This window comes from Pinus tabuliformis, chromosome 9 (assembly GCF_031772625.1).
Source record: "Pinus tabuliformis cultivar Carrire ecotype Pingquan chromosome 9, CPIR1, whole genome shotgun sequence".
NCBI classification, from domain to species: Eukaryota; Viridiplantae; Streptophyta; class Pinopsida; order Pinales; family Pinaceae; genus Pinus; species Pinus tabuliformis.
Window position 1 is genome coordinate 1729694615 of NC_142307.1, and position 21819 is coordinate 1729716433.

At 37.8% G+C, this 21819-nt stretch overlaps 1 protein-coding gene across 2 annotated transcripts in view; it reads right to left on the reverse strand.

Annotated features, from left to right (window-relative positions):
* Positions 1-21819, reverse strand: part of LOC149155625 (uncharacterized) — a 98232-nt gene that overhangs the window by 56759 nt on the left and 19654 nt on the right. For both annotated transcript variants that reach the window (XM_089445834.1, XM_089445835.1), the window contains 3 exons: positions 8321-8459; positions 8013-8225; positions 7770-7908 (listed from right to left, as the gene is read on the reverse strand). In XM_089445834.1, coding sequence (XP_089301960.1) covers positions 7770-7908; positions 8013-8225; positions 8321-8459 — 491 coding nt within the window. The remainder of the gene's footprint in view (positions 1-7769; positions 7909-8012; positions 8226-8320; positions 8460-21819) is intronic.

Below are 21819 nucleotides of genomic sequence, written 5' to 3' on the forward strand. Positions count from 1 at the left end.
GACGAGATAGTGTGTCACTATGAGGTCCTTCCATCATAATCATGTCGAGACTAGTCCAAATAGTTCAGTACACGCATTATGACTGCCCAAGTTTCGGAATGAAATAAACAGCATTCAACATTTTCATGTAATATTTCTCTAATAACAAATTCTACTTCATTGAGTCAGTATCGCAAAACTCGAGATCCACAAAAGCAGCGGGGATCATCAAGTTGGGAAATTGGCAATATTGGGAAAGCATTGGCAATCATAAACTTGGGCATGGAAAACTCAGAAAAATTCCACACCCAAAAAAACCAGTAAAATCGAGAGAAATTGGAGGTTTTTACAACACACTATATTCTAATTGAAATTGGAAGGAATAAAATGTTGTTGGTAAGTAGTTTGTGAGAATCTATGCATGTTGCAGATGTGCAACTAGAAAGATGTGAAAAAAAATGCAAATGAAAACTTTCTGATTCTGACCCTGATTGACCAATGTTCTTTACAAGAAACTATCTACATGAAGTATGAATGTCTAAATCAAAAGAAAAGAAATAGAAAAATAAGTACTTCAAGATTATAATGACCCTAGTTGATTATATTCCTTGCAATGGAATCACAAATTTCAAAACAATTTAGATCCTAGCAATGCTTCTTTTCAGAGAATATTTTACAATTTCTTGATTCATTTAGGCAATCTACCAGAAAACGTTGGCTACATTGTAATTCATCATAATCGCTCGCTAAATTATTGTTGGAGAAGTTAAATGTTAATGATGTCAAAGTCTATCCAAATGAAGAAGAAAATTACCTAGGCTTAAAGAGGACTTTAAGCCCTTTCCAACAAGTACATGCATGCATCCCAACTCCTCCTCGTTGAAGACAAATTGATTTTTTAAGCCAAAAAAAAAAACACTTATTTCAACCTTTGTCAAGTCAGCGTACTCAGGAACATGTCGGCCCCTCCCCCGATAGACGTGTCGGTTTAGTTTTATGAGGTTGAACTAGCATATATACAAGTCATTCCTCCTCCATTCAACCACCATCTTAGTCAAGCAAGCATGAGGAGTATTCAGACATGTGGAAAAAGAAGAAGGTTCATAGCTCATGAAACTTGAGGCTAATTGAAGAAGCAGTTATTGGGGTTTGCCTTTTCTGTCTTTTGGGTTATGGTTATTAGCTAAGTCACATGACACGAGGACACAAGACACGGAGGACACATAAATATGAGTATTTGACATGAGACACAGCGACCCTGGAAACAAAACACGAGGGACACGTTTTATCTCTCTCTCTCTCTCTCTCTCTCTCTCTCTCTATATATATATATATATAGTTCCTAATCCATATTAAGTTACTGAAATATAGTATTAGTTTATTAATTTACTACATCAATGATGTTCATTGCTCACAGTTCAATGTTCATTCTTGAATCTTCATGTTATTAACTTATTAAACAGACTGAGAACCAAATCAAGGATCTCAACAGGGACATTCTGTGTATTGCACATATGACATCAGATGCTAATATTTTCTTTCTCGGTAGTTCTAGCTCTCTTGTTGACTAGTATATGAATCTGACTTACTCAAGTTGCACATCTTCGAAAATATGGGCAATTGCAAGACATACTCAACTAGGTAGAGCCCTATATATTTAAGTCAACTCTCTGTAGCCATTGAAATTTGCAATTAAAACAATACAATGGTTATATATGCATGCTTTCTTCATTGGTCAAACTTGGTGATATGCAGGGAATCGAAAAATGTTTTGAAGAGTGGGAAATCGATGGCCTAAGTTATGGTATCAGAGTGCCCAATGTACTAATTGATGCCTATATCACAAAAGGAATGACTGAAAAAGCAGGTCATAGAGTCATTCTTGAACATATTTTAGAAAAAGGAGGAAAACCAAATTTCAAAATATGGGAAATGCTTGTGGAAACGGTGGATATTTAGAGAACAAGCAAATGAATCGAGCTATAGTGACCTTGAAGAAAGCTATTTCAAAAGTTAAAAATCGCGAATGGCAGAGTACACCTGAAAAGGCTCTTGAATACATTGATACAAATTATATAGGTGTGGGAGAAAATGTTGACCTAGCCCCCACACACTCAAAAACAAGAAAGTTAAGCCCCAAACCACGAGCTCCAAACCATGAACGCTATTATCCAAGACCCAAGTTGATGTGAAGTTGACAGTTGGGAATCGATGAAGGAACTTCCAACACAACACAACGACTCCAACAAGCAAATAATGACCAAGTTCCAACACAAAAATGACTCCAGCGAGCTTCAACAGTGAAAAATGACCGGAAAAACCAAAAAACGCACCATGCAGGGGCTTTATGAGTGACTTTTTGTGGGACACGTGTCCTAAGGGGCAAAAACTTTAGGGAACATTTTCACCACTTCGAAAACGCGTGTTGCAATTGGAGGACACGATAAAAACCGTTCTGGACAAGTTTTAGGTCGTATTTCATGTCCAACATGTGAAATACAAGACACGTGACCTTGAGGGACGTGTCATGTGACTTAGCTTATTAGCAACTATTGATTAGTCTTTGGAGCAGAAAAAGACCACTTTTGAAGAACAAACTTGGCCTAAATTCCAACCTGTGTTTTGGCCTGAGGTAATTTTGGCCACTTGAAGTCTGCAATTTTCGGACCCCACTATGACAGTATGCGATTCAACCTGTTGTATTTCGGCCACCTGAAGTTTGCAATTTTTTGACCCCACTGTGACAGTACTGTGGTTCAGCCTGTGGTATTTCGGCCACCTGAAGTCTGCAATCTTTCAGTGTTCCACGGGGACTCGCCCCCCTAGGGGTCTAGTTTCCTCACTCCCCCGCACTCCGGGGACTTGGGGACGAGTAGGGGACGTTTCCCCACGCTCCCAAAATGGAGGAAACTCAGGGGGACATGCCAGGGAAACGTTTCCCTTCCCTGAGGGGGCGTTTCCGAAAAGGGGGACGTGGGGGGCGTGGGGGGACGAGAGGGGACGAGGGGGGGCGAGAGGGGACGTGGGGGGACGAGGGGGGACGTGGCACACCTTTAATGCATTAAAAACCATTTTAATTAACTAAACGCTGAACTTAATCTTTAATTAAGAGTTAATTAATGTTTAGGGTTTTGGAAAATCATTGTTTCATGTTATAAAACTGGCACCCTGAACCATGAACAACACACTCATAGCCTTTGCAAGTTCGCTGAGCACTCCACTCACAGCGTTGGATTTCATTGTTCGGATTCATCATTCCAGAACTCCTCCCTCCCTCTGGTCGAGCGTCCTACAAGCAGCAGCTGACAGCTCCCATCGAGCATCGTGCGAGCAGCACCTCCCTTCAAGCATCGTGCGAGCAGCCTGCGTGCGAGGAGCGGACTGCTACAGCTTAACAGGTTAGTAACAGTTCATTTCATGAGCTTTTGCCACTGCCGCCTGCGTAACTGCGTAAGAATGCTTTTGGACAATCATCACAGCGTCTGTCTCAGAGCGGTGTCAACCAAACTTGAGTCATGATTGTGCTGAAGAGTGTGAGTTGAATGCAGCTTCTCAATGTGTATATATTGTAATGAGTCATGACCCTTTGCAATTCCACGATGGAATCCATGAAACAAAAAAATAATTTAATATATTCCCTCGCTCTAGAACTTCGCTGCAGTAACTTAAAGTTTTATGTCAAGAACTAGTTTGGTAATTAACAAGCCTCTCAGGTTGAGTCGAAGTGCCAAAAATGACTTATTTAAATATTTTTTACACTAGGTCAGCAAGATCTGAAATAGGATTGTTAAGCTATATCAGTCCAATGGGTTAGATCTATGGAAAGACAGGCAGTTTAAGTCCACGTCCCCAAAAATGGCTTCTTTTGCCACCAAGTTAGCAAGATCTCAAATTAAATTGCATAGTATATTTAATAAACAGTGCCTATATCATTATTGATTTTATTAGGAATTGTATACAAAAGGTAAATTACCTAAAAAAAGTCAGTGAATTAATACAATTTGTTGAAAGTGCAAGCTAGGAAAACCAAGACCTTGAATCGGTTCAATATGGGCTCTCCCCGTTCATGGTGATAGTAGGTTTAGGAAAAAAGCCTACTGTCACATGTTCTAAGAAGTGGATCTGACTATTTTGTTTCCAGGAACCAATTAACCACAAGTATGGGTGAAAAATCCAACTTGTAAAAACTTAAAAGACTGCCTCCTTGACTACCATGCGTTGTGTTGATGAGACCTAACTGAAATATAATATTGTTGATATAGTAAGACCTGATTAAAATACAGAATGTTAATATTCCACCAGCCACCTAACTACTTTCCTATATGATTTCTCAAAATTCTGCCCTGACATCTAATTTTGATCCCATGAGAACTTAAAGGGTTCAAAATATACATTCGCTCAAAGAAAGAAACCAACAGGATCTGTAAAATGGAAACTAACTAAGCAATCTAACAACATGAAAAGAAGAAAGTAACTTCCACTTACGTGTCTATCATTTTTTGCATGAGATTGCCGAAGGAAAAATCTATGGCACAAGGTTATGGCTGTCGCAATGGTTACCTGGGAACTGAATAAACAATAGACAGTCAGCCTATTACTATATTAGGTCTATGGTGACTGGTCTTTACCTGTGGAAAAAGCATCAAGGTTCCGTTTAGTCCAAGTTCCAAAAATGATTTCTTTTAAACTTCTTCTCTAGGTTAGCAGTATCTAAAACAGAATTGTGAAGGTATATCAGACCTATGGGCTAGTCCTATGGAAGCATTGCCAAATAGGCTATTCATATATTAATAATATCAGTTGAAAATCAGTTAAACTTTAAACTTTAATCATAATGTATGATCATTGATGTATGATTATAAATTAGAATTTTAAATTTATTATTTTATATGATATTATAAATTTGGATAATGTCAAATGATATTCATATCAATGATCATGCTTTGCATCTTTTCAAATCAAACCAAATTGTCATAGTGGACTCAATTAATAAATTGTATTTTATATTTATAAATTTTTAAGACCCTGACGCTCCCCCACGTTTCCTAAAAAATGGTAGGGAGCTTTTGCATAGGCTGCTCCCGCGCCCCCTCGCCCCCTCGTCCCAGAACCTTGGTGGAACATTGCAATTTTTGGACCCCTCTGTGACAGTACTGTGGTTCGCCCTGTGATATTTTGGCCCCTCTATGGCCTGGAATTTTGATCCTGAGGCAAGAAGATTCGGCCTTCTGTCACAGTTTTGGTCTAGAGGTGAAGAGGTATTTCGTACCTAAGTTTTGACCTTGTTTATGAGCAGACCTTGGATCAATTTATGAGTAGGCCTTGGATCAATTTATCTGCAAACTTTGATCAGTCTATGAGTTGGCTTTGGATTAGTTTTCTTCGAGCAGGCATGGAGAAGATCTTGAAGACCTCTTTTGAAATGTATTTGGAACTAGTTTTGGAAATCCCTTTTAAAAGACATCTTGAAGAAGTTTATTTTTAATTTTATATGGAAAGGTTGAAGCCGAGGAGGATTGAAGTCCTCATTTTGACCAAGTTGGTGTTTGGATTTGTTGTGAGGATTGGAGTCTTCATTCAAGGTTGAAGCCTCGAAGAAGTTTGAGATTTTGTACATGTTGGAGCCTGAATTTTTGTAAAAATGATTGGAGTCCTCACGGTCTTCATTGATAAAATTATTTTCTTGTTCTACTTTTTGTGTTCTGGTTTAACTTGTGATAAAATCTTAACTGGCATAATACAGCAATTGAAAGAAATATTAATTCGCCCCCCTCTCAGTGTTTCCAACAATTATGACCACCCAAGTTTAAAATGTAATGCACAACATTTTTTTTTCAGAGAGAAATCCTCATATGGCCGAAGCCTACAGATATTTACAATCGATATGGCCGAAGCCAGCAGAGATTTACGGCCGAAGCCAGCAGGATATGGCCGAAGCCAGCAGAATACGGCATAGCCGTTACAAATCGCCGAAGCAAGGGGCAGAGAGAGCCGCCGCAGGATTCGAACACGGCTGGGGGTGCGAAAGCCAACCGCCCCAGCCGTCTTGTCATGCACGTCGCGTGCCGCAGGATTTCCATGTGATGCTTCTCCAATAACAAACTGTAGTTCATTCTAATTGAAATTGTAAGGAACAAAATTTTGCCACTAAGCAATTTGCAAGAAACTATCTGCAGATGGCACACATGTGCAATTTGAAAGATGGGAATAAAGTATAAACAGCAAAAGAAAATCCCAAGATGAAGACACTAGATGTTCTTTACAAGCAACTATCTGCATGGGGTATGCATATGCAAAGGAAAAGAAAAGAAATGGGAAAATATATACTTCAAGATTCTAAGTACCCTAATTGACTTATATTTCTGGCAACGGAATCATTCATTTCAGTGTTAAAATATGGCAACTCAGGGATGAATTTCTCCTAGAAAAAATCATATCTTTCAGTTCTATTTGAACCACCTCTAATAAAATTCAATTTCTGACAATTCTAATATGACTTTCCAAAAATAGTAAGTCACATCTCAATTTGGAAGTGACTTTCCAAAAATAGGAAGTCGTGTCTAAATGGTCAAGGATGATCACGACATATGGAATCCACTTTAAAAGCAAATCAAACATTATTATACAATACAAGAATTAATATTTTTATCCATACTAGTATTATTTTTATTATGATACTATTATTTATAAAATAATGTAAAGTCATTCACCTTTAATAAAAACAAATTCTCTCATTGAACAAGTAAATTAAATTGAGAATCTCTTACTTGGCAAATCGAACCTCTCTCTTGGAATAAAATAGTAACTTCACACTTATGAGAATGTAACTCTTCCTCACTAATTCAATGTATGGCAAAAGTGTAACTCCTCATTAAATGCACTTGTAACTCTTTCATTCAATTCAAATTGCAACTCTCACTAAATATTCTCTCATGTCTAAGTGTAACTCTCTCTCTCCCTAATTCGAATTGTAACTCGTAAAAACAAATGTACATCTCTGTTTATTCTTGGAATGAGTTACATGTCTCGTCAAGTAACTCCTCCCTCATGGAATTCGATTCTCCTATTAATGGCTCAAGACATGAATTCATTTTGTAACTCCTCTCCTTTCTCATCTATTTAAGCAAGAGCAAGTGAGAGTTGAGAGTAACATGTTCATTGTAAAGGAGAGCTAGTGTTGAATGTGTGCAAGATAAGTTGAGAGCAAGTGAAGAGTAAGAGCAAGGGAAGAGTTGGAACAAGTGTAAAGCACAAGGTCTGATCAAGAGAAGGAGATCTTCAAGCCAAGAGCAAGAACACTTCAGCTGCAAGTTGATCAGACATTGGTAACTTTATTCATTCTCATTCTCTCTCTCTCTCTATGTATTCTGCTGAACAATTGAAGAAATCTAATAGAAGAATAATCATTTGGATTTTCCCTTGTGGGTTTTGCCCTGGTCATTGGACCTAACTTTCAGTGTCTTATATTTGTGTTTGACTATCTTCATATGATCCTTAAATTTAAGTTCTATCTACAATTGTTGATCTGACAAGTTTTGAAGAAGAAATATGCATTCTAAGTAATTGTAACAACATAGAACATTCAGTTTTCTACAAAGCACATTCAATTTTTTGCAAAGTACATTAAGCTTTCTACAAAGTACATTCAATTTTTTGCATAGAACTTTCAAGTTTTTGCAAAGAATTTTTAAATTTCTGCATAGAACTTTCAGTTTTTTAACATTCAAAACAATTTAGATCTCAGATATGCTCTGCCCCAACATGCAAACTAAGGTGGATGATATGCAAACCTGGAACATATCTGGTGCTTTGACAAATTCTATTATGGCCCTCACAGCTTCTTCTTTTGCTTCACTGATCGTATAAGCATCCTCCCCATCAAAGGTTGCTAAGTACTTCAGAAGAAAAGAGTAAGAATCCTTTGCTGAACTGCATAATGCATTGTGTAAATTGTTAACCTAAACAAAATTGCAGTAAACAAACCACAAACTTTCTAGAACCGTCTTTAGAATATATCCAATAATTTAAAATACCCTTTATTGTCTTTCAAGATGTTGGAAATAGCCAGAAAAAGTTCTCGCTGATTATTTTTACGGATGTTCCATTCTTTCAGGAATGCATCCATCTTTTTGAAAGAAGGAATGATAAGATCTGCAACTTTCCCATTAGCTGCCAACTTAAGAGCTCTCTCGTAAACCAAGAATTTGCTATATGGATTCTCAAGCATGTTGTACAGATTGAAGAGTCTGAAATGTCAACAGAAAACAAAGAAATTTTCAAATTCATGGGAGCCTGAATCAGTAATTAGTACCACAAAAAAAATGAAATTCAAAATATTTACATTCTCAAGCGCAAAGCAGGTTTATCACTAGGTTGTTGAGTAACTTTTGTGACTATCTGATCTGCCATGGCCAGAGCTTCATCTGGACTTCCCGCTTTTGTCACAAGGTTACAGATGACTGTGAAAATACACTCGAGATCTGCATGATGTAAGGAACATATAGCGTAATTATTTGAACATCACATCTCTCATTATTTTAGCTATTTGAACTCCACTAACTACTAGCTTAAAAACATATTTTAATTTGTATAATATAATTCCAACAAGTACCCATGCTTCTTCTCTGTGATCGTTAGTCAGAGCTTACAATACCAGCTGGTCATTATTAACAAATATACAACATACATCTCCCTAGAAGGAAGATTGAGAGGAAATGAGTTCTCAAATGCATATGGCATATGTGGGAAAATTGCACATATTCTTACAGCAATTTCAAAACTAGAGTTGGAAATAACTACCAGTATGTATGATACAATTTTCTAAAATATGAAATAAGCTCAATAGATTAGAACACAACATAATACAAGACACAGTCACCATATAAGTCCTTTTTCAAAAAGGTCATGTCTTGCGAATTGTTAATCTCAGTGAGTCAGTTTCATAGTGCACTTTTATTGCAAATAATTCATTGTGAGCTCAGGACCTGTGGAAGGCCATGAAACAAGTCTTTCAAGACACCAGGATTACAAACATATTTAAGCAACAATTAAAATGCATGGCATTCAAACAGCAAGATAAACAGAAAGCAGCCTGGAAACAAAAAACTTAAAAGATGTTTGACTATAGATATTGGCCAAAAAGGAATAGAACCAAATCAAACCATTGTAGATGAAAAAGCCATAAGGTGCCTTACTCACCTGGAAAGGACTGTACGTATGGTCATAAAAGACAGGGAATAGAAGAAATGCAGATTTCTCCAAGGGATATAGCTCAGGCAGAAATGGTGAAGTGGAGTGAAGAGAGATATATAATTTCCCATAAAAAAGGACAATAGCAGACTCCTACAACACTGATACAGACACCTGCAACCATGAAATACCAAAAACTAGTTCGGAGAAAATGAAGAAAAGAGCAGTGACCTTTTCTTCTATGAAAAATGCCTCTAGATAGGGAGATTTATAGATGGTATGCTTAATAAATGGGGAACTGGGAGCTGAAAGGTTGGGTCAATGTGCCAATAGGAAAAAGGTTAATTTATGTTATTGGGAAAGATGCAAATCAAGGGACTTCTTCTAAACGGGACCTGACTGCTAGCTGGTGCTACCCTTTGTGGATGACTTACTTCATAGAATATGCCACATACCACCACTACCCTTTGTGGATTGAGTACCCCCGCATGCAATACATTGCAGAGCCTGTATTGAAAAGGTAACAAAACCATTTGGGCACCCATTTGTGAGGCAAAAAAAGGGAAATGCTCCATGAGACCAAATGCACATTATGTGTGGCAGTGGACCTAATAAGGCAATTCCAACAGAAATCCAATCTCACCTGCCTGGACACATTCATGTGCAAAAGGTATTTTACCCAAACCTGTTGAATGCATGTTTTGCCCATTTCTCTCCTAAACACTTCACTAAAGTTACCAGAATTCATGTACGGATCCAACAGAATTTTGAAAAGCTAGAATCCAGATGCTGCAGGGAAAGGCAAGTACAAACAATATAAATGTTTTTAATAATTTGTCAAAAATAAAAAATAAATTAAATTTTAAACATCTAAATTCTATACAAGAATTAGAAATATATAATTTTTAAATATTAACTTATATATGTGTGTGCATCCATGGGGTGTAGAACAGTTGGTAAATAGGTGTACTGTTAATGCATTCATTACATGATGGTCACCAATTCGAACCCCATGAGTAGTCTCAGCATGTAACTTTATTGAAATTCCAATAATATATATAAAAAAAATTGTAAGCTTGGCAGGACTACATCTTTATCATGTCCAATATATCACCCTGATCAGGGTGGGGAATTGAACTGGTGACATGACATCAAGGAGTGCCTTAAAAGAGCACCCAATCACCGTCTATCCAAGACCCCATCGATAAAATTACAATAATATATATATATATAATAATCATTATATAGTATTTAGAAATAATAATTAGTATAATGTAGAAAATCTATGCAATTCTGCAACTGCTAATATGAACAATCTGATAACTAGTTTCTTTTCATATAGACACATAATTTCTTTACTTATTTTGCAGCGGAATAGGAACAGAAATAAACACAGTCACACAATAATCAAGACACATAAATTTCTATGGAACCCAACTGAGAAAACCCTCTGCTTGTTTGAGAACTTTATGTTGAAAAGTAACTAGGTTCGGTCTTCATAATGACATGTGTAATTATGTTTTTATGGAATTAATGAAAAGAAGAAAAATAAAAATATTAATGTAATACTTGTCTCATGAGTAAGGAATTTTAGGAATTTTATTTTTAGTATGACACCCATTGTGAGTCCATAGGATTGGTCATAAATTCAATTTGAGTCTATGTCATATATGAAGGACCCTTCTTGGGCATATTACACTTATGTATGAGTCAATAGAAATGTCAAGTAGCACAAGGCATCCCTCTTCAAGTCGGCTTCAAATGGAATTAATCATCTCTCCAACTGACATGTCGGCTCAGCTTGATGTCATGTCGGCTTATATACATGGGCAAACAACTATAAATAGCCCAGTTCAGATCCCATTTCAGAGAGAAATTGCAGAACAGTAATTCGGTCAAGTCTGAAGTAAAACAGTGCGAAGGGAGCTTAATTATCAGCGAGGGGAGAAGGAAGAAAAGCGAAGCTCTTAGCTTCATTTTCTTGGATCTGTTTTAGGGTAATTCTGCTGTCACATATGCGTAGAAGGAGGTCATCTGTTGCAGTAAGGTCGAGAGGAATTACAGTCCTCTTAGATAGCTGAATTGGAAGAAGAACAAGTCTAAGAGGAAGCCGAGGCAAGCTAGAAAGAGTCCCTATGCAAAGAAGGCCTAATTCTAGGAGGCCGAAACTAATGAAGGACTAGGAAGCCGAAGTTGAAGGGTAGCCGAAAAGAAGGAAGGAGCAGAAGCTTGACTAGTGTTGACTTGGGCTCGGAAGAGAAGCAGTGAAAGAGGACTTGTGTCTTGGTCTTGGAGAGGCAAATAGGTCAAGGGTCTTGGTCTTGGTATTCGTCAATTGGAATCTCTATAAGAAGAAGAATTTGTTCGGGTTTTCCTCTCAAGAGTGAGAGGTTTTGGCCCTGGCTGATAGCCTATATTTCGTGTCCCTTGTCTCTTTGTGATTTATGCATTTGTTGTTGTTTGATGAAGAAGAACACTAATAACCTAAGTAAAAGAAGATCCTAATCTAAATAAGTAAAAAGCACTCACAAGCAGTTACTAATAGAAGAGAAAACACTTAATTTCTCTGCCCTAGATTTCTCAACACTTTATCGATAAAAAAAAAGAGCAACAAATCTCTTACAATACAACTTGTTTCAATATAAATCAATTTGGCTTTCTCTGCTTGAACTAAGCTGAAACACTCCTTGCAAGACCCCTGATCTGCTTCCCTTATTCTTTGCGCACATTCCACCTCAATCTATGTGCATAGGCTCCTCCTATTAACTAGGAATTACCTCCAAATTCCTCGCGCAATTCCCAAGGGAAAATAGCCTCTACCAATCTGTGCACAAGCTTCGCTTGCACACTTGTCCTCTCACAAGCTCACACACACACAAACTTGTGCTCTCTACTGCCTTGTTTGACCAACTCGTGCTCACAAAACAATGAATACAATTGTGTCTTTTGATCTCCTTATAAGCAATTCGAATCAGCTAATTCTGGCAAATTCTATTTTTGGAACTCAAACTAGTGATTGATGAGTTAACTAACTCATGCAACTCATCTTGCCTCAATTTAGAACTTGAGACTCACTCGTTTGTCTTTTTCCAAAAATAACTCGCACTAGAAGACAACAAATTGAGCCTTCAACTCCTACATATTAGTCAAACTACTTCATGAACTGTCCTAACTTATAGGAATTTGACCTAAATTTTAGGAAGTCGTTCTAACTTTTAGGAACTCTTGCATGCTAAGGAAAATTGCTTCATGGTCTCTTTAACAAAGCAAAATTCAAAGAAGGACCACTGAGTTTCTTCTCAAGAGCTTCATTTTCTCGTTCTAATTTGTACTTCGTAGCTTTACAATTCTTGACTAGTACAAATAGTTTCTATCTATGATCTTTTAAATGAGAAAGTTCTTCGCTTTTATTGGATATTTCTTCAATCTCTTTCCACTTCTTTGATATTGATTTTTAATTCTCTTGAAGAATCAGTTTAGAAATATCTTTAAAGTCTTCTAATGAAGGTATTATCAATTCTGACTTCATTATTATGTCCCAGAATGTAATCATCTTCTTCTTATAGGGAAATTGTTAGAGAAATCCATAGAGACGGCAGTTAAACGATTTCTCTTATTATGACATTATCTTGTGATGTTTTTCATTATTATTATTAGTTCTTTTGAATTATCTTTTCTTATCATCAAGACTAATGCCAAGCAACAAATAAAAGAGAACACAAGATGTAGGCACACTACCAGGGAAAAACCCCTCTAGGGGAAAACCCAATCAAAATTCTTCCTTCAATAGATTCAAGATGAGACGACCAAGACCCTTACAACTTAGACTCAAGACTACCTCCATCAAGTCATCCTCCTTTCACTGTGTTTGCATACCATGATCCATGTCACTGTGTTAACTCTGATTTCTTGTCACTTTGTTGCACCGAGATTTCAACACTGTCATTACATAGAGACCTCACTGTGGTAACACCGAACTGAACTAGCACCGAATTGTGGGAACATATGAGTCATCATGAGAGAAAGCGATTTTCTCTGGAATGCAAGTGGCTCAATGGCCAGTGCATAGAGAAGGAAGAAGTGTGAGTGGGTTAGAGCGAATCCAAGAGGGTTGAGTTGGAGGAGATTGCAGGGCCAAGTTGGCAAAAGGAGATCGAGTTTGTTTGGAGGAGACCAAGTTGTTGGAGTGTTAGGATTTTTCCACTGTGCATTAGTTGCAGGACACAAATCGAATCGTTGGAGGGTGTAGATATAATTGCTAAAGGTCGATTTCTTCAGAGCGATTTCATTTGGAGGCAGATTTCCTTGATGTCGATTGACCAGGGCCGAATTCATTCTGAGGGAGCAGAGTTGTAAGTTCCGGATTGTATTTTTCCTTGTATCTCTGTGGGTCAAAAAACCCAGATTTTCCAAATAATGAAATGATGGAGAATTGTTTGTGAATTAATTAATTTTTGCGATGTGATTAATCTCTCTAGTTTATTTCCACTACATATTTTTAATTCTAGAAGTTTAAGATACCAGGGATTTTATTTTTCAATGATTCAATTATTATTTGGGTAAATAAATAATAAATTGGGGATATATTAAATTGTCGTGAGAAAATAAATTTGGCTAGTATTAGAAATTTAAGACTACTTGCCTTGGACAGTGTGGGACGTTGCCTTGGGGAGTGCAAGGCAGGATAATTTGGCTTATGTGTGCAACATTCCCTTAAAAGATGGCTTGAATTGACTTGGAAGAAAATTAGGAGGCCTTACGAGACCCAACAATCTCCTTAAGATGCTCAATGTTCCTTAATTTTTTTGACTTTTGACGTCCAAATCAGCGTTTCACGAAGCGAGGACGTGGAAGCGTCATTTCCCAAAAATCTAGGAAGTAAAGTGTCTCAGAAGCATTTACTATATATATATATATATATACTTATTTTTCATTTATATTAAAAAAAAACATTCCCAATACCAAATTAGTTGTTGAAGACATGAAAACATGCATATTTTTACATAAATCAAGATAGATATGGCATCCATGATTCCATTGTACATCAATGATTAATTATTTGAGCATCAACCATCTAGATTCTAGCAATTACAAACATACATCAAATTTTTAAGCATATTATAAAACATAAAACATTTAGAAGATAAAATCATCAAACATTCAAGTAACTTATCTAGCAAGTGAGCAACTGTCAACATTAATCATGCTCAAAATTCAAATAATAATGTTTACAAAATAGGCCACTTGGCCACCACCAAGACTCAAGTACACATTGAACTAGGAAGAGTAAGACAAAAAAGTTCAAATTCACAAAAAGCCTACAAGTCTAATCTATGACAAAAGTGGTAAATTGTGAATATAACTACTAATATCTCCTCCTTGCACCACGAATAGTACGCGGCATTGGGCCTCCACGTGGTGGCAATGAAGAAGATGGTGGTTGTGGAAGTTGTGGCAATGAAACTGATGAAGATGAAGACCGTGTTGTTGGTGCTGAAGAATGGAACCTGAGAACTAAGGGACCAAATGGGGGTGGCATCTCAACTCGATCATCATCATCCTGGGTAAGAGCATCCTCTGATTGCTCTAATCGCAACACTCCATCATCCAAATTGGGCTCCTATGGATTTTTGTCCCAAACCTTAAGGTACTTATTAGTCTTTGCATCATCACAGTAATGGGACAACAATAGCAAGTTGTAGTGCACATAAACCAAGCTCTCTGTCCGGTCTAAATTTAACCTGTTCCTTTCAACATTGTGGATGAAAGAATAAGACCTCCAACACTTCTCTGCAGAAGAAGTGTTTACTACCTGTGATAGCACCCACAATGCCAAAGTTTGTAGAAGTGGAGTTGCAACTCCATGCATGTTCCACCACTCAAGAGAAGAAAAAGTCACTTGATCTCTACTTGCATGCATACTCCCAAATGGACCAATGCTAAGTGTATAGTTGTTTAATTGTTTCCGTACCATGGCAGCCTCCTCCTCATCGGGGGCTAATTTATCCAATGCTCTCATATAACTAGGTAGAACCTCTGGATCTAGTTGTGGTTTTCTGTTGCTCCCCCCCCCCCAAGGTGTTGGTGTTGAAAGTCATGATGGATGATAGTAGTATTTAGGTGTCAGAAATATGTTAAGGCATGCAATGGAACATTTAGCATATGCCATCGTTTTTCCACCTCTGCACGAATATAATTGTACAAGGTGATATCTCTAGGCTCAACAATGTCTTTAATCTGCCCCAACATGCTATCCATTTGCTCATACACCTCCCCAATTATTGGCCGATCTGAATCTGCAAACATGATCATGCAATAAATCGGTTTAGTGAATTGCAAAGCATATTTAATTTGTGACCAAAAGAACATGTCAAGAATAGTGTCCTTGGCTACATTAGCACCATCTCTATCAATGTAAATTTTTGTTGAAGGAAATGTAACTAGGCTAGGTCTTCATAAATGTAATTTTGATATTTGTACTTATTCAAGAAAAGAGAATTTATTTTTGTATTATTTGTCAATGAGTTTCTTGCTCATTGAAAATAGGTCAAGCACATTTTTAAGTGCTTCTAGAGAGTCAAAGTCAAATGTAATTATGATAAGACCCTTTGAGGGCATGTTACATCATGTAAGTCAACATACAAGGTCATGGGAACACCTACAAGCATGGTCAAATTCTCTCCTAGCATCAACGAAGTCTCCAAGCAACAAAATAATGATTAAAAGTGAATTAAAGAACAATTTGTCAAGTCGGCCTAAATGACAGTCATGTCGGCTTGAATAGGAGGGACATACCTCTATTTATAGAGGTTGTACACTCCTCATTTGGACACACACTACACTCTGAAATCCCCAAGCAAGAGGAGATAAGAAGGACAACAAAAAGCCAAGGTAAATGGTCTGTTAGGGTTCAAACAGTCACACGTGCGAAGGAATGAAGGTTTGACTGCGGCCATAGCAGCAGAAAAGAACAACGCAAGTATCATCACTGTTTGGGTTGGAATTTAAGGTCTATAATGCCTCCCTCTAGAGCGAAGGAGATACCCTCACAAATGAAGGAAGCCGAGGAAGAAGAGGATTGTTTCTAGGGCTAGAAACAATCACACGTGTGAGGTGCAGCAAGGATATGACAGCAAGCTAAACAGTCTTTTGTTTGGGTAAGAGATCAAGCCTCCAAAGGCTCACAAGCCTAGTGAAGGAGCCCATCTCTCTAAGGTGAAAAAGACTCTATTGGAAGACGAAGTGTTGGAAGACAGTGTCGGAAGATGTGCCGGAAGTGACAGTGCAGAAAGAGGAAGGATTTGACTTATGCTTGGAGGATATCCTAGTCAAAGGTCTAGGGTTTGGCAGTTGTTCAAATAAGAAGCTTCAATAAGAGAAATCTTACAAAGGGTTTTCCTCTCAAGAGTGGAGAGGGTTTATCCCTAGCAGAGAGCCAAATTTTGTGTTTTTGTTATTTTGTTTTGATAGTGGTTTGATGAAGGACACACATATGCACTAACAAGAAGAAGAAGAATAAGCTAACAAGAAAAGTAAAAAGACTTCACAAATTGTTATCAAGTCTCAGAGAATCATCACAATACTACTTGCCCTAGATTCTCTAACATGGTATCGAAGCTAAGGTGACACATCAAGGATAGGGAAACTCAAGAACACTCATCAAGGGAAAGCATCTACAAAGTTGAAGCATCAAGCCAAGAAGTCTCAATCACTTCAAGGACAAGAAGGGTCTACAATCCATCATTCATCAAGAAGGTCTACAAAGCTAGAAGAAGAGCCTTACATAAAGGCACCTACAAAGAAAAGCAGATTGGAGCAGGACCTACATCAAGCTACAAGTCATCAAGCAAATCTCATCATTAAGCAAGTCCACTTGAAGAAGGCAACTTGAAGAGCATCAAGATCCAGGGAAGACAAACCACCAAGCCTTCAAGGAGGAAGCAATTCCATTACATCTCAAAATCTATCACGTAAGTACATGTTCCCTCCTGAATATATATCAATGTCTTTTTGCAAGGAAAGCAATAAATTGGTAGGGACCAATAACTTTCTTGCATGGAAGAAGAGCACTGATCTACTTCTCAAGGAGAATGAACTCCTAGAACTTGTCAAAGGGAATATCACTATCCCTGCTAAGGAGTAGACTCAAGCCTTAGCCAAGTACAATAAGGATGAGACAAGAGCTCAAAGGATTCTGATAGAATCAATCAAAGACTCTCTCATTCCCTATGTCTCCAAGTTTGAGACATCGAAAGAAATTTATGATAAGCTAGTAGAGCTATTCTCAGTATCCACCACCGAAGAAGTAATATCTTTGAGGAATGAATTATACAAGATGAAGATAACAAAGGAAGGAATAGCTCCCTACTTCATGAAAATCTTTGAAATGAGAGATCAACTTCAAGAGCTTGGGGAAGTCATGTCTGACAGAGAAATGACAATTGTTGTACTCAATGCTCTACCTGAGGAGTGGGGAAACTTCACATCTAGCATTTATGCCAAGAAGGAAGCAACCACTCTCAGTGAAATGTGGTCTCTATGCAGGACAAAGGAAACCAAACTTAAGGCAAAAGAAGATGTGGGATCAAAGGAGCAAGCATTTGCTACCATGGCCAAAAGAAAGGGTAAATTTGGCAAGTTTGGTCCACGAAGAACAAACAACAAAGACATGTCCAAGATCCAATGTTTTGGATGCCAAGAATATGGACACTACAAAAGGGATTGTCCTAAGCTTAAAAAGGAAAACAACAAATGGAAGAGGGAAGAAGCTCACATAACTCAAGAGATGAAAGAAGAAGGAAAGAAGCAAAAGAAGGAAGATCCTTTGGATCTCTACTATGACTAGGTCAAACTCTTTACTTCTAGACTTCTTTCAATGTTTTGAGTAGAATAGGAGCATGTAGGAATAAATTAAATTGCATGAATCACCCTCTAGAATCTAGCAGCATGATGTACATAGAGTTCTAGACACTCATGTAGATGTAGCATTTATGATAAGAACAAAAATGCATAAGTAGAAATATCTTCTAGAATATAGGAGCATGGAAGATATAGCTCAAGGTATTCATATAGAAGAAGCATACCTAGTATGATGAATGAAAAATTGATCACGATAAGAATCTTAGAAGAGCTACATCATCAAAAGAAAGGAAACATTTGCAAGGCAAGGATCTTTAAGATCCTTTAATGGAATCTTCAAAAGAAGGTTCATGGACCAAAGCAGATGTCTCATTGGGAATTCCATTCATAGGTTTCAAGAAAAGAATGATATGCAGGCAAGCTTAAGATGAAGCAAGAAGGACCACACCAAAGGATGATCAAAGGAGAATCAAGATGAGGTATGTATGCATCAAAGCTTAAAGTCATGTTATCACTTGTATATTATTAAAGTCATGGGTATAGTTCTATAACATGATCAAGCATGAAAGAATCTCTTTCACCAAGAACATGCTCGAAGGTATGTACCATAATGCGATGAAGGTCAACCAAAAAATATGCTCACATAAGGAGCATAAGATTGCTGACTAAGAAGCAAGAAGAAATGCTGACAAGTCCAGAAAGCAGGCAATGAAGGAATGCTCTCACAAGAAGCATCAAATGGTTGACCTATCTATCTAAGAAGAAACAAATGAAGAAAGAGATCAAGCATGTGAAGAACACCGTGATCACCAAGAATCACTATCTGACAAAATGCCTTGAAGATATCTCTCAAAAGAAGGCAGGACAACTTTGATAAAGGAAAAAGGACCCTTGACACCTATGAAGGCCTTGGAGACACAAAAAGTGCAGATAACTAAGTCTACTCTACAGAGATGTCATGATGAAGAAGCCATCCAACAAAAGAAGAAGCAATATCAGGATGAAGTCATGATGGGCTACTAGGTCAAAACATGTAACCTAGCAAGTACATCGAAGCATCCATGAGAAAAGTATTCAGAAGCATGGACAAGATGACAAAGGAGTAGCCAAGATGACAAGAAAAATTGATAGTCACATTCCACGAAGCAATGACATGACATACCGAGAAGGAAAGTGATCAATGGATGGTTCCCTACCTAGAAGAAGTTCGAACAAAGACTTCCTGACATCAAGAAAGAAAGGAGATCAAGCAGCTGGAGGACCCACGAAGAAGAATTTGTTGACGAAGGAAAGAGTCTCCAGTTAAGAGGGAGCTCTGGCAGGTCCCTGATCAAGAGGGAGTTTTTTATCACCCCTGATTACAAAGGAGTGACAATTGTGTTTTTTCATTTCATGGGTCATGCACTAGACCAGGACTAACAACCGTAATTCTAGATGAAGGCCATGAATGGACATGTAGACACAAGATAGACACAACATTCTTGTCTTCACTTGGGAAAAAAGAATGGGAGGATTAGGTAATCATCTGGCATCCAATACTCTTTGAGGATGTGTGGGGCATCCAAGACAAGAGTAGGCAAGAGGACCGATATTCTTTGAGGGTTGGGAACCCAAGATAAGAATAGTCCTAAAAGGTCATACTCAGAGAACACCTAGGTGGGTATGTACCCTGAGAGACAATGATAAAGGTGTCTATAAATCATTGGTCTCGCCAGCATTGTAGCTCATGGTCTCGTAAAGAGATGGAGTTGTTAGTCAAGGCCTTACACTCTGACAATGTTGATGAATATGATGCCATAACAGATGGATAGCAAATCCGATTTCTCTTATGTGAATTCTTCGAGATTGAAAATTGCCAAACACCTTGTAATGTTGTATGAATACCTCCCTAGTTAAGAGGGAGTGTTGAAGGAAATGTAACTAGGCTAGGTCTTCATAAATGTAATTTTGATATTTGTACTTATTCTAGAAAAGAGAATTTATTTTTCTATTATTTGTCAATGAGTTTCTTACTCATTGAAAATAGGTCAAGCACATTTTGAAGTGCTTCTAGAGAGTCAAAGTCAAAATTTAATTATGATAAGATCCTTTAAGGGCATGTTACATCATGTAAGTCAACATACAAGGTCTGGGAACACCTACAAGCATGGTCAAATCCTCTCCTAGCATCAACGAAGTCTCCAAGTAGCAAAACAATGATTAAAAGTGAATTAAAAAACAATCTGTCAAGTCGGCCTAAATGAAAGTCATGTCGGCTTGAATAGGAGGGATAGACCTCTATTTATAGAGGTTGTCCACTCCTCATTTGGACACACACTACACTCTGAAATCCGCACGCAAGAGGAGATAAGAAGGACGACGAAAAGCCAAGGTAAAGGGTTTGTTAGGGCAGCAGAGCAAGGAGGAAGGACAGAGAAGGTCAAGGGGACTGTCTATAGGGTTCAAACAGTCACACGTGTGGAGGAATGAAGGTTTGACTGCGGCCATAGCAGCAAAGAAGAACAGCTCAAGTATCATCACTGTTTGGGTTGGAATTTAAGGTCTACAAGGCCTCCCTCTAGAGCGAAGGAGATACCCTCACAAACAAAGGAAACCAAGGAAGAAGAGGACTGTTTCTAGGGCTAGAGACATTCACACATGCGAAGTGCAGCAGGGATATGACAACAAGCTAAACAGTCTTTTGTCTGGGTAAGAGATCAAGCCTCCAAAGGATCACAAGCCTAGTGAAGGAGCCCATCTCTCTAAGGTGAAAAAGACTCTATTGGAAGAGGAAGTGCTGGAAGACAAAGTGTCGAAAGTGCCTGAAGAAGTGTCGGAAGATGTGCCAGAAATGACAATGCAGAAAGAGGAAGGATTTGACTTATGCTTGGAAGATATCCTAGTCAAAGGTCTAGTGTTTGGTAGTTGTTAAAATAAGAAGCTTCCATAAGAGGAATCTTACAAAGGGTTTTCCTCTCAAGAGTGGAGAGGGTTTGTCCTTGGTAGAGAGCAAAATTTTGTGTTCTTGTTATTTTGTTTTGATAGCAGTTTGATGAAGCACACACATATGCACTAATAAGAAGAAGAAGAAGAATAAGCTAACAAGAAAAGTAAAAAGACTTCACAAATTGTTATCAAGTCTCGGAGAATCATCACAACACTACTTTGCCCTAGATTCTCTAATAATTTCCTCCCATGATTCAGAGGTCACCATATTAGTTAAAACTTGTCTCACCTTCACTAGCTGCCTAAAGGTGAGGTTATAACTTGCAAATCTTGTTTTTGCAACTTTAAGCAACTGCAACTTGGAGTAAGTGCCATAAAAGTAGTCTACTTGTGTATGCCCTATAATAAATTTAATGAGTTGCTTCCCTCTATTATAAAGCTCATTAATTCATCCACATTCTTTATGCTTCACAATATCATGCGTCAAAAGGTTCAATGTGTGCACCAAGCACCCAAACCAAAAGATGTGTGGATGAGTATGCTCAATAACTTTTCCTGATGCCTTACAATTTGTTGCATTATCAGTGATCACTTGAACCACATTATTAGGACAAACATCTTTGATTGATTGCAATAGGAGATCTGCAATGTTTTGGGAAGTTGACCTGATGGAGGTGGAGTCATGACATGTAATAAATACTACACCACTAGCAAAAACACCAAGAACATTTATCAAATGTTGGTTTCTAATATTTGTCCACCCATCTAATACAATGGATACCCCACAATCCACCCACTCATTTGTAAAATGTGTCAAAGCTCTTTGAACATTTGCTTTTTCTCTTTCTAATAACATTGTTCTAGCTT